Source organism: Patella vulgata, chromosome 1, assembly GCF_932274485.2.
Source record: "Patella vulgata chromosome 1, xgPatVulg1.2, whole genome shotgun sequence".
In the NCBI taxonomy this organism is placed as follows: Eukaryota; Metazoa; Mollusca; class Gastropoda; family Patellidae; genus Patella; species Patella vulgata.
Window position 1 is genome coordinate 84,855,510 of NC_065879.2, and position 13,934 is coordinate 84,869,443.

Consider the following 13,934-nt stretch of genomic DNA (forward strand, 5'->3'; position numbering starts at 1 on the left):
TCTCTCTCAAATAGCAATTTATCCCAATGCAGTTTTTTTTGGATTTCAGTTTTCATTTTAATTCAGAAGAAACATTCCTGGAATCAAAGTAAAACCTAATTGACCTTTCTATATATATAGACAGAGAAATGAGGTTTAACATCCACTCGACACAAACTAGGTCATTTCGGGACTAACATATGGTTCAATTTTATTTCAACAGCGGGATTAAACAGGAGGACCCAGAGAAAACCCACGAGGTTGGACAGGCGACTCTACTACTTGTCACGTACAACCGGGGAATCGAAACCACGCCAGTTGACTAAATGACAGACCTTATGATGCAGCTGCACATACTGACCATTCGGACATCCAACATACCCCCACCCCCCCTTCTTTCTATAGACACTTAATTCAAAGCTAACTCCAATTATCAGAGATCTCCATATTATATTTCGGAATATTTCTTGATCTATTCAGATCAAAAAATGCATTGAAATGGCTAAATAAGTATTATTGTTAATTGGTTATTTTTCTTCATTTCTTTAATATGAGCAAATTACGTTTTCTTTATTTACAAATTTACATGTGCACCCCTTTAATTCATAGCACTTTTTTCAAAAATTAATCTTAAGTTAATATTTCTACATTTTCATTGACAGTTAACTTAAAGATACATTATGTATGATTTAGATAAAGAGCTGGGGCCTGTTTCACGAAATTTTAACTAAGATAAAATCCAGATTTTAGTAATTTGATTGGATAATAGATTGATTTAAGTGCTTAGCCAATCAAAATTGAAGTATCTACTAAAATTTGGATTTTATCTTTAGTTAAAATTTCGTGAAACAGGGCCCTGGTCATTCTTGCTATAATGTACAGGTCACAATTCTATGGAATACAATTACTGCTTATTACTGGGCGACGTTTCGATTAGACTTCTCTAGTCATTAGTAATAATGACTAGAGAAGCCTAGTCGAAACTTCACCCAATGAAATTCTCTATATAAATATTATAAGGTCTGTCGTTTCAATTTCAGTATCTTTGTAAGGGAATTGAACCAATTTAGGACTAGGACCTATATTCCTATGATTCTTTGATAATGACTAGAGAGAGAGAGAGAAATGGGTTTAACGTCCACTCGACACAAACTAGGTCATTTCGGGACTAACACATGGTTCAATTTTATTCCAATAATTCGTTTGCGCGTTTGGGTCTTTAGCCGTGGGAGGAAACCGGAGGACCCTGAGAAAACCCACAAGGTTGGACAGGCGACCCTACTCCTTGTCACGTACAACCGGGGAATCGAAACCCCGCCAGTTGACTCAATGACAGACTGTATGATACAGCGCGCGGGTGCTAACCATTCGGCCATCCAACACCCCAATGACTCGAGAAGCCTAGTGGAAACGTTGATCAGTAATAAACAATAATTGTATTCCAGTTCAATTACTAAATGCCACTGAAACAATTTTGCTATAATAGTTCAAAAATAGATACCGGTAATGAAAAATGAATATATACCAGTATTAAAAATTCCATTCAAATTACTTTATTCTAGACAAAGTTATGAGTGCAGTTGTTTAAATCCATTTAAATCTCTGCCATCTGATAGTCTAGAGAATTGATTATGAGCTTGTCATGTGACTAAATGTCTAAATAATAATTTATATAACATTTGAAGCCATAAAAAAGACCTGTAGTAGGCTGATTTAGCTCTTACATAATGCATCTTTAAAATTAAAAGGGTGTATTTTCACAAACTATCTGTTATTGCCTTTTAAAACTGCCATTTGTCTTAAGAATAATGATGAAGGTGGTTTTATACAAATGATGGATTTGGATCATTAGCATCAGGACTTAAAATATCAATGATCTATCAATTTAAAGTGACAATTGCATTTTTTTATACATTTAAAATATGTTAAAATAAAACTTTAAAATACATGGAATCTATACAGTCCTACCTTATTAAAGAATGATCCTGTTAATTTTCCAGGGAAAAATCATACAATTTCCATGTAGGCCTACTGTGTGCGACTAGAAAATATTTCAAATTTTTATGTGAATGCTTTGTAAATGCTTGAATGATTCCTATGATTGTAAAGTAGAAATTTGACAATCTATTAAGTAATAAATATATAAATAATTATGTTTGGAGTTAGAAAACATGAAATTACCGCTTTAAGCTCTGGCTGGAATTAGGCTACGAATACGATACAAAAAAAAAAAAATATGCCTGATTAATTTTTAACACCTGAGATGGTTTTTGTCCTAATTAAAAGGACTAAGGCATTTAGTACAATCTGTTGTCTCTCAAAGATGGCATGTTTTTTTTAAAGGATGTTTTTTCTTATTTCAAACTCAAATCAACACTATGCAAACAGCTTAACCCTTCATGTATATTGAAAGGGAAGTTACTCTTAAATTTACCCATTCTGCTTTGCTTCCAAATTGGGTTTGCTTTATAAAACACTGTTTAACATTACTGTTAATAAAGATTTAATTAGGTTTAATTTCTCGAGCGGTCTGCTCCTAAGCCAAGCCTCCTAGGTGGAACTGTGTAATTCACCATATCCCTCTAGAGGGTAATTTGATTCCTGCAACACCTCTAGGAAGAAATGGTTTCCTGTCTTGACACAACACGCTGTGAGCTCAACCGAGAGCCAGTTCTTTCTTAACCAGCATAATTCTTTGTTTATCATATAAAATGTAATATAACATTTTAAAATAATACTAACTTAACATGTAAACCATATAAATCTAAGCAAACATAACTTGAGTATGACATAGGCCTATACACAAGCACAACTGGCGAATTCAAAGGCCTTTACTCCAGCACAACTGGAAAATGACATAGGCCTATACTCAAATACAACTGGAGCATGACGAAGACTCAAGCACAACTGAGCATAGCTCTATACTCCAGTACAAAGGGTGCATGACAAAGGCCTATGCTCAAGCACAACTTGAGGATAACATAGACCTATACTTAAGCACAACTTGAGCACAAAATAGGCCTATACTCAAATCACATCAAAATCTGTTTGTGTTGTTCAGATAAAAATAGTTCAAGGAAAATTCAGCTAACAGCTATGACATTAGGAGTGGATAACACAAGATGAATAAGATGTATCATATTGTACTAATGGACAGTTACCTTTTAAAAGGATAGTTTTTCAACACAGCTTAACCCTATATTAAAAGGGAGATAACTCTTAACGTGCCCTTAATAGAAAGACCTTCACATTTGGATCACAAAATTAATCTTAGAAATATACTGGCATATTATTCAAGTCAGGTCTAGGCCATAATAATGTTTTTGATGTTTAACATAAATGTAAAAAGTGATTAAATAAAATCAACTTTGAAGTCAGGTCTAGGTCTTAATAATGTCTTTTATGTTTTACTGAGATGCAAGAATTAATTAAATAAAATCTTCCTTATGATGTTATTCAATCTTGGAAACGACTGCAGGCTTTCTTCCATTTACATTGGGTACACCATTGATCCCTGTTTTCCATTCCGTAAATTTTCCGGCATTTTCTCACCTCGCTGCGAGGTTTGCGATGCATGGCGTTTGATTTTGGTGAGGAGGAGAAGAGATGAGATTTTGGTGATTGAGCTTGATGTTGTTGCAGACGCGCTTGAGGAGAAAGTCGATTACTGCGGATCGGGGAGGATATCTGAAAAAAAGAATTAAATATATAATGTACCAGTATATTTAGTCTCTGTTTTCCAGAACTACATTGTCTATGCTCTCTCAACAACTATTGTATATTTAGCCTCTGTTTTCCAGAATTATATTTTCTATGCTCTCTCAACAACTATTGTATCTGGCTACATCCCATCCTTGGTATCTGCCCTTAGATGCACTACATCCATCAATTGACTAAGACCACTATACCAGTACCAAGAATTGGGCATGACATAGGGTACTGGTGCACATGTGTACCAGTACCAAGAATTGGGCATGAGATGAGGTTTAACGTCCACTCGACACAAACTAGATTATTTTGGGACTAACATATGGTTCAATTTTATTTCAATAATTCACTTGCGCGTAGGGGTCTTCGGGACGAAACCGAAGGACACTGAGAAATCCCAAGAGGTTGGACAGTTGACCCTACTCCTTGTCACGTACAACTGGGGAATCGAAACCACGCCAGTTGACTCAATGACAGACCTTATGATACAACAGTCATTCCGCCATCCCCCCTCCCTCTCCTCACAATGCAGTATAAAATATACTTACCGAGAGAGCATTAGGTGATGAATTTTGTGAGTTCTGCCATGATAGAGATCTCTTGACGTTACCATCAATAACTTTAATTGGAATAGGTGTACTAGACATACCGGGATTCATGTGAAATCCAGGGGAGGGAACTGAAGAAGCCTGGCTACCACTATTATGGCGATGTTCCTGAAAAAAAGTTTGCGGGGATTAAGTATAATAATAATAATAATAATAATGTTCAATCCACTACAATCTGAATAAAACACAGATCTTCTTTCGTTTCATTTTTTATAGTTCAAAATTTCGATTTACTTGTCTTTACTACACTAGGATCTGAAAGAGTTGTTATATTACCAGGGTTCTGGTTGACGTGAGTGATTAGCCAATGAAATGGTCTTTTACAGAGAGTTCATGGCGTTTAATGCACGGAACTCTGGATAAATCACTAGAAACATCAACGCTGATTAATTAATCAATGTCTAACGTCATAGGGTCAAAAGCCGCTTGTATGACACCTTGACACAATCTACCAGTACAGCAGGTCAAATCTTCATGTAGTATAAAAAACGAAACGAAATATAGATCTGTATTTTAATCAGATTAAATCCACTAGGGAATTCTCTTGGCACCAGAAAATGTTCCCACTTTGGATTGTTAACGGCAGTGACTAAACAACCAAGTTTCCACTGACACATAATCGCAATGTCAGATATTTCCGGATTTGCATTCTTAAAGATACATGATGTAAGATTTAGATAAAGAGCTGACCGTTCTTGCTATAATAGCTCAAAAATAGATAATGAACAAGCGGTTCACATTTCACGAAATTGGAACTCAACCGTCATAATGGTTTAACGGTGATATATTCCGTATTTTTTAAATTGATTAAAAATTGTGACCCCTAGAGGGACCACTAGCTAAAAACGTGATTTTTAATACAATTGGGGGCCATAATCCAGGAGGTTACGGTCCAATACATGTCAATATCGAAAGGCGCTAAGATATTTGGGAGATAAACCTATATTTCAAGTTTCAGATAAAAATTGTGACCTGTAGACTGTCCACAAACAAATTGTGGACGGACGGACAGGGGCGACAACAATATACGTCCACATAAAAATGTGGGCGTATAAAAATGAATATATTGAAAATTTCAATAAAATGCCTTTATTCTCAGCCAAGTTATCATTGTTTGTAGTTTTTGCAAAAATATGTGCATTACCGTAGGTGTTTATTACGGTCTGAATATATAGAGAAGAATTTGGGGTTATTCTTCCAGGGTAGATTTTTTTCCATAAGAAAACATGATATAAGGTTTTTCTTACTGAAATTCTGGATAATCTCATTTTACCTACATGTAAACATAGACGGTTTATAAGCAAGATAAAGTCCTCAACTTTGGTTATGCTAGGGAAGAAAGACTTCAGAAAAAACCCTCAGGTTTTCTTTTTATCAGGTTATTTTCTTCAGTCTTTCTTTACCCAGCATAACCTCAGTCTGGTGCTTTATCCTATACATAATGTACCTTAAAATAAATTAATTTTACCTTTCTTTGGTAATCATGATCAAATACACCGAGGGATTTGGGATCAATTAATTGTAAGTTACTGGGAGGGGATGATGTCGTCATATACGAGAATTTCTCTGTCACATTATCAATATTAACTTCAACTTCCGTAAAATAAAATTCTTCTTCATTATCAGATAATTCGCTGTCACTGTCTCTCCTATAAAATATACAGATAATGATGAAATGGGGTTTAAGATTTTATAAAAGACAATAGATCAGTCATTTTATAAAAGACAATAGATCAGTCATTTTATAAAAGACAATAGATCAGTCATTTTATAAAAGACAATAGATTAGTCATTTTATAAAACACAATACATGTAGATCAGTCATTTTCTAAAACACAATACATGTAGATCAGTCATTTTATAAAACACAATTCATGTAGATCAGTCATTTTATAAAACTCAATACATGTAGATCAGTCATTTTATAAAACACAATACATGTAGATCAGTCATTTTATAAAACACAAAACATGTAGATCAGTCATTTTATAAAACACAATACATGTAGATCAGTCATTTTATAAAACACAATAGATCAGTCATTTTATAAAATACATTTTGTAAAATATGTAATTACATGTTACACAGTCTGTAATACAAAATTTTGAAGATGATGTGTTTGGCTTTCAGCTAAAATAAATATCAGACTGCAGTTATTTATTTATTTAGAATTTTGTAGTCAAATAATAAAGAAATACATTCAAATAAAGAATTGAAATGAAATTAAATGAAATGGGGTTTAACGTCCCACTGTACCGCTCCGACTGGGTTGATGAAGACGGGCATACGCCATACAGTGTGCTATGAGGGAATTTTTGTCCAGACAGCAGACTGTCCTACTATTGTTTCGTGTTACAACTGTCAAGGACTCTATTGTGTGCATGCCATTGTGTACACAGGACCTTGCTTTTTTGTCCCATCTAAATGACTAGACAGCTGTCCTTGTCAGGCCCTCCGTCCTGCACAACTGACAAGGGGAAACCACAGCGGAAAATCCTGATGAACTTTCTAGACCATTGTGTACACAGGACCTTGGCACTTCAGAGGAATAATCAATCTTTTGACTTTCTAACTTTTTTTTCAAAGATGACAATTTATAAAAGTGTACATACCCAAGATAATTTATAAAAGTGTACATACCCAAGATAGTTTATAAAAGTGTACGTACCATAATTTGTAAAAGTGTACGTACCCAAGATAATTTATAAAAGTGTATATACCCAAGATAATTTATAAAAGTGCACATACCCAAGATAATTTATAAAAGTGTAGACACCCAAGATAATTTATAAAAGTGCACATACCCAAGATAATTTATAAAAGTGTACATACTCAAAATAGTTTATAAAAGTGCACACACCCAAGATAATTTGTAAAAGTGTACATACCCAAGATAGTTTTTAAAAGTGTACGTACCCAAGATAATTTATAAAAGTGTACATACCCAAGATGAGCTGTACGAACATGTCTCTCTATCTCATTTACAGTGTTATAAATAGTTTTACATTTTGGCCATGTACACTGATATCGTATCTCTGTGTGAACCTGAAAAATACAAATCAAATATTTTTATTAACTATTGATTGCCGTTTAATATATAAGGGGGGGGGGGTATTCTGAGAAAGGGGGGGGGGGATGGCCGATTGGTTAGCACGTGTGTCTTGTATCATAAGGTCTGTCATTGAGTCAACTGCCGTGGTTTCGATTCCCCGGTTGTACATGACAAGGACTGAAATAGTAGAGTCTCCTGTCCAACCATGTAGGTTTTCTCCAGGTTCTCCGGATTCCCCCCACGACTAAAGACCCCTATGTGCAAGCGATTTATTGAAATAAAATTGAACCATATGTTAGTCCCGAAGTGATTTAGTTTGTGTTGAGTGGACGTTAAACCCCACTGACTCAATGACAGACCTTATGATACAGCCACACCAGCCCCCCCATTTTCTGGAAATAAGACAAAAATGGTTCTAAAATCACATAGTAATGTAATTTGAATGTTCGTAAAGTGGTTTAAATTTATTTTTTGGAACAAATATTGTAATTTCTAACCATTTATGTTTGGTGAACAGTTCAAATTGAGCGGCAGTCGTTTACGCCTGCTAAGTGCATTCTATACGTTTTTTAAATTATTATTTTGTTGTTTGTTATTCAGCCATTACTAATTACCTCCACATTGTATTGTAAGATATGTTTTTATTTGTTCATTACAAAATGGCACCCCTAAACCATAGGGTACACGACTCATGTACTGATTATTGTGTCTTAAATATTGGATATTAGGATCCTGTAGTTTCACGGCAAGATAACAACATCAATATTGATTGAAATTGATCAATATTGAATTCTAATTCATGTTTTTAATTTCAAATATCATGGAAAATATTGAGCTAAGACTTAGCTTCTTTGATGTGTTATTAAAGATAAGATTATGTAAGAGCTAAATTTCCCAATTACATAATGCATCTTCTTTATTATCCATTCAGTTTTGTCTTCATTGTTTAGATGAATTATAGAAACAAACTTATGAGGCATGTGTGTGTGTGTGTGGGGGGGGGGGGGAGGGGGTCCCCCGACCTAATGTGTACTGGTTCCCCCCGACCCCTAATGTGTACTGGTAGTTTTTTTAAGGATATTTGAAGGATGTATGATAGATATTTGAAGGATATTGAAATATATTTTGTGTTATTAATAGTTTTTAAAGAAGCTATATTGAAGGATATTTCACATATATTTTGAACGATATTTTAAGTATATTTTAAAGGATATTTGAAGTATATTTTGTGTTATTGAAAGATTTTCTTAAAAATTAAAAGCACACTTGAAGAAGTAAATTTTTCATGTATATTTTGAGGGCTATTTTGAGGTATATTTTGAGGGCTATTTGAAGGCTATTTTGGAAGATATTTGAAGGATATTTCAGGTGTGTTTTGTGTTTGAAGAATATTTGAAGGATATTTGAAATTCATTTTGTGTTATCAATAGTTTTTTTTTATTAAATTAAAAGGAAATTTGAAGTGTATTTTAAAGTATATTTTGAGGGCTATTGGAGGATATTTTAAGGATATTTTGAAGAGTATTTGAAATATATTTTGTGTTATCGATAGATTTTTTTTTAAATTAAAAGAGAATATGAATTAGATTTCAACGTATATTTTGAGGGCTATTTGAAGTATATTTTGAGGGCTATTTGAAGTATATTTTGAAGAATGTTTGAAGGATATTTTGAAGGATATTTTCAGGAATATTTGAAGGATATTGAGGCTATTTTAAGTATATTTTGTGTTAATCATAGTTACATGTATATTGATTTGCCCCCTGTTGTTATACAGCATCTGGTGTCACTATCAACTGAAGGTATTAACATTGTGATAAATTAAAACTTGTTATTATTGATTTAAATAATCACCTGTTACCAGTAACTCTTATATTTCAAATATTTATCTTACATGTCTATTGAGGGGAGTTGATGGTGGCCAGAGAATAAGGGGATCCTTCATTCTCAGTCCAGCATGTCCAGAATTGGCAGAATTTCAATCGAATGATGCGGAATTCAGTCCTGTCGCAGTTCTGTCAGTCCCGACCACAGTAGTGGTGTGAGTAGAATCGTGTCGTAATTAAACACAACAAATATGTTTCAGCTGTTATGGATGTTTGAGATGTTTTCTTATTCAGTTGACACATGCGTTTTAGCTCGAAATACCCCTTTTCACTCGATTGTCAGAATTTTGGGGATTGAGAGAATTCAATTCCGGAATGTTTAATCGAGTACCCCCTAAGTAATTACACAAAGATAGCCATTGATCTTACATGTCTATCAAGGAAAGTATCATAAGGTCTGTCATTGAGTCAATGGGGTTTAACGTCCACTCAACACAAACTAGGTTATTTTGGAACTAACATATGGTTCAATTTTATTTCAATAATTCACATGCACATAGGGGTCTTTAGCTGTGAGAGGAAATAATTGGAGAATCTGGAGAATACCCACAAGGTTGGACAGGCGACCATACTCCTTGTTACATACAAGCAGGGAATCGAAAAACCATGCCACTTGACTCAATGACAGACCTTTCGATTTAAGATAACGAGAATGCACATAATGATGATGATAATAAGCTAACTGTTGAGTTAAAGCTTGCATATATTGTATATACATATGTCACAGATTAATTTCATATGCATGTATCACATGTCCTGGTGTATATATTATATATAATAAATTGATGGACTATATATATATATGTACAGGCACAATAAACGATAGGTCACTCCATGTCAATATATGCTGATAAGGCTATATTTAATTAGCTTTGTCATTTCATTAAAGATACATTATGGAAGATTAGATAAAGAGCTGGCAGTTCTCACTATAATAGTTAAAAACTTGAAAATGTAAAGGGAATATGCTGATATTGCTCCACTCTGAACCGAGATATTAGCGATTGAATTTTAGACCTAGCCTTGATCATCATTACTAAAGTCAGTACGATAAAAAACATAGTCACAATTATCTATTTTTGGATTTAATCATCAATGAGCGATGTGCTGCAGATCAGATTCAAACCCAGTGAAAATCCGACACATAAGATGGCATCGAGAGTTGATTAAGGTCTTTTAATGTTAATAAATGTTAATAATTGTCTAATTAATAGTTTATAATAACAATTCAAGCCTAATGAAAGATCTGCAATAGGCAGATTTAGCTCTTGCATAATGTATGTTTAATTTGATTCTTGATAAAATAAATATTCAAGATGTTCGATCCCTGCATTGGCTGAGAAAGTTCATTAGGATTTTCCGGTGTGGTTCCTCCTTGTCAGTGGTGCTGGACTGATGGCCTGGCAAGGGACAACAAATAGTTGTTTGGATGGGACAAAAAAGCATAGTCTAGTGTACACATGTAAATGATCCCTTGGCAGTAGGCTGTAGTTCCGCTGTCGTGGCAAAATGTCCCTCATAGCCCAGTCAGAGCAGAACAGTAGGACGTTAAACCGCATTTCATTTCATTTCATTTAGCTACTCAAATGACAAGCTATCAGATTGTTAAATGACTTTTGACATAGCTCGGTAATAAATATTGTTTATTATTTTTATTTTTAGTTATTTGTGAAAGCCAAGTGCATATTAATATACATATCAATTCTATTTTTGTCACCAAATCTAAGTATAGTAACTGGTTTTATGTACAGCCTAAGGCTACAAACTTGTCAAATCTGAACTATTTAGAAATGAATAAAATTGTTATGAATATAGGGCCTAAAGCCAGTTTTATTCACAGACAATATGACCGGATACTTTAAGTCCAACATTTGGAATTTTATGATGCTAACAATATCTGGGGACCAAGAAAGTGCACTAGTGGCAGATTTAACCAAAGTGAAAGGGAGAAATGGGGTTTAATGTCCACTTAACAAAAATTATGTCATTTTGGGACTAACATGTGCTTCAAATTTATTTCAATAATTTGCTCATACATGAAAGAGAATTATTGAAATATAATTGAACCATATGTTAGTGAAAAAATGGATGGGGGGGGGGATGGCCGAATGGTTAGCGCTGTTTCATAAGGTCTGTCATTGAGTCAACTAGTTATATGTGACAAGGAGAAGGAAAAACTCAATTATTCTGACTGACTGCTGTAAATAATTCATTTTCTAATCTCTCCTGGGTCTAAATTATCCCAACAGAACAGTAGGAGGTTAAAACCCATCTCATTTCTTTACTCTCTCTCTCTCTCCCTTATATATATATATATATATATATTAACTTATATATTACATAGTGTTTGTGGGTTTTCTTCGGGTCCTCCAGTTTCTTCCCATTGCAAAAGACCCCTATGAGCAAGCGAATTATTGAAATAAAATTAAACCATATGGTCATCCTGAAATGACCTAGTTTGTGTCAGGTGGATGTTAAACTCTCTCTCTCTCTCTCTCTTAACTTATATATTGCATAGTGTTTGTCTCCCCTCTCTCTCTCTCTCTCTCTCTCTCTTTCTCTCTATTAACTTATATATTGCATAGTGTTTGTCTTCCCCTCTCTCTCTCTCTCTCTCTCTATTGTATATATATTAACTTATATATTACATAGTATTTATACACCTATTACTAATATATCATTGTTTATATAGGTTAATATAACCTACCTATCAAAGCTGCAGTGAATTTGTAATATATATATTTTTTTACCATTATATAAGTAAGTAAAATATATCCAAATTCATAAACCAGTCAATCCTTATTATTGTTAGGTTTATTTTTACATAATATAGGCCAAACCAATTTGATTTTCTGTTCTTCGTGGTCTTGATGAAAATGAAATGAAATGGGGTTTAACGTCCTACTGTTCTGCTCCGACTGGGCTAATGAAGACGGGCATACGCCATACAGTGTGCTATGAAAGAAATTTTGCTCGGACAGCGGCACTACGGCCTACTCTTATATCGAATTCCAACTGTCAAGGGATCTTTTACGTGCACGCCAATGTGTACACGGGACCTCAGGTTTTCGTCCCATCCGAATGACTAGACAGCTGTACTTGTCAGGCCCTCCGTCCTGCATCACTGACAAGGGGGAACCACGCCGGAAAATCTGGATGAACTTTCTTGGCCAATACAGGGATCGAACACCCAACCTCCAGGCTACCAAGCCAGCGTCTTACCAACTTACCCACTGTGACCCCCTCAAGGTCTTGATAAATAAATAGCCACATGAATCATGTGCATAGGTGTACGAGCTGGGCCCCCCCCCCCATTTTGGGCACCAAATGCTGGGAAAATTTGGGCACACAATTGTACTTTGTAAAAGTTGTATAAAAAAATATTGTGTTCTTGAATGTGTCCAATTTAACAGCAAATTTAAATTCAGAGTGTCTATAGTTAGGCAATTAAATAGAAATCTTAACATACTAAGAACCTAACTACATTTTTTGGGCACCAACCAACACCACCCCCCCCCCCCCAGTCAAAAATTTCCCTGTACGCCTATGATCATGTGAAAGATGTTTTGTTTAAATTAGTTTTTTTTTTCTGGAAGAAAGAAGAAGAACATTTTTTTTTTAACTGGAAATCAACTTGGTATGGCTTAATTTTGTCAGTTCTTATTATGAGAATTTTCTTATTTGGTAAGCTCCCTGGCTGTTACTGGATTTGACTGAAATTGCCCACTGCATTTTGTACTTTGTATTTTGACAACTGCTTGACTTATTATTCTTTCATACTCCTGGCAGTGTTTCCTTGGCTAAATCTATTTGTTAAGGCCAGCTCAATTTTTTCAAGGTCGCCTAGATGTAAATAAGGTTAGGGTACGTGATTGTTGGCGAGATTGTAGGTTAGAGTAAGCATTGGGGTTAGGTCCTGGGTAAGGGTTAGGGTTGGGAATAGCGCTAGCGCTGTTTACATCTCGTGACCTATGATGAAAAATTGAGCTGGCCTTATCATTTAGCACTAACCGTGTTTGATTTGATTAGACCTGTAATAGTCTTGATTATCCATTTTTGGATTTAATCATCAGTAAGCGTTGAGCAGCAGATCGGATTCAAATCCAGTGAAAATCCGACACATAAGATGACATTGATAGTTGATTATGGTCTTGTCATGTTTATGAATGTCTAATTAATAGTCTATATAACAATTCAAGCCTAAAGAAAGGCCTGCAATAGGCAGATTCAACTCTTGCATAATATATGTTTAATTTGATTGCTTATAAAGTAAATATCCAAGAATCAACAACCTTATATTTCTTTGGGGGTTTTTTATTTGGTAAATACCCTAGCTGTTACTCGATTTGTACTTTTATTTTTAATTTAATTCCTCATTAACTAAATACAGTAGAATCTGTACAGCGATATCTCCTTGTAAGTGGTCATGATAAATCCCTCCCCCCTTAGAAATTCTATTGTTTCATCTTTTTAATCAACGGTCACTCCTCTAACGTGGCCAGCGGTCACTAAAATAAATGATTTCTTTGTTGTTTAATGTGGTTTGCTTGTTGTGGGCTGTATTGTTACATGTCCCTGTATATAAATAGATTGTTTGTTTTCAATAAACCACATGACACAGTTGTCTTTTCTTTGTCTTATTATATAAGAGGTCACTCCTATTAAGAGGACAGTCATGGCATTTCCCTTGAGTGGCTGCTG

General features: G+C 34.6%; 1 protein-coding gene across 1 annotated transcript in view; it reads right to left on the bottom strand.

The window, feature by feature from the left end:
• Positions 1-1,560: 1,560 nt before the first annotated feature.
• LOC126821080 (zinc finger protein 704) overlaps positions 1,561-13,934 on the bottom strand; it is a 29,654-nt gene continuing 17,280 nt past the window's right edge. Inside the window, exons 4-7 of the mRNA XM_050549393.1 lie at positions 7,240-7,340; positions 5,764-5,944; positions 4,236-4,403; positions 1,561-3,666 (exon numbers count right to left, since the gene is read on the bottom strand). Of these exons, the coding sequence (XP_050405350.1) occupies positions 3,436-3,666; positions 4,236-4,403; positions 5,764-5,944; positions 7,240-7,340 (681 nt within the window). The 3' untranslated portion in view covers positions 1,561-3,435. The remainder of the gene's footprint in view (positions 3,667-4,235; positions 4,404-5,763; positions 5,945-7,239; positions 7,341-13,934) is intronic.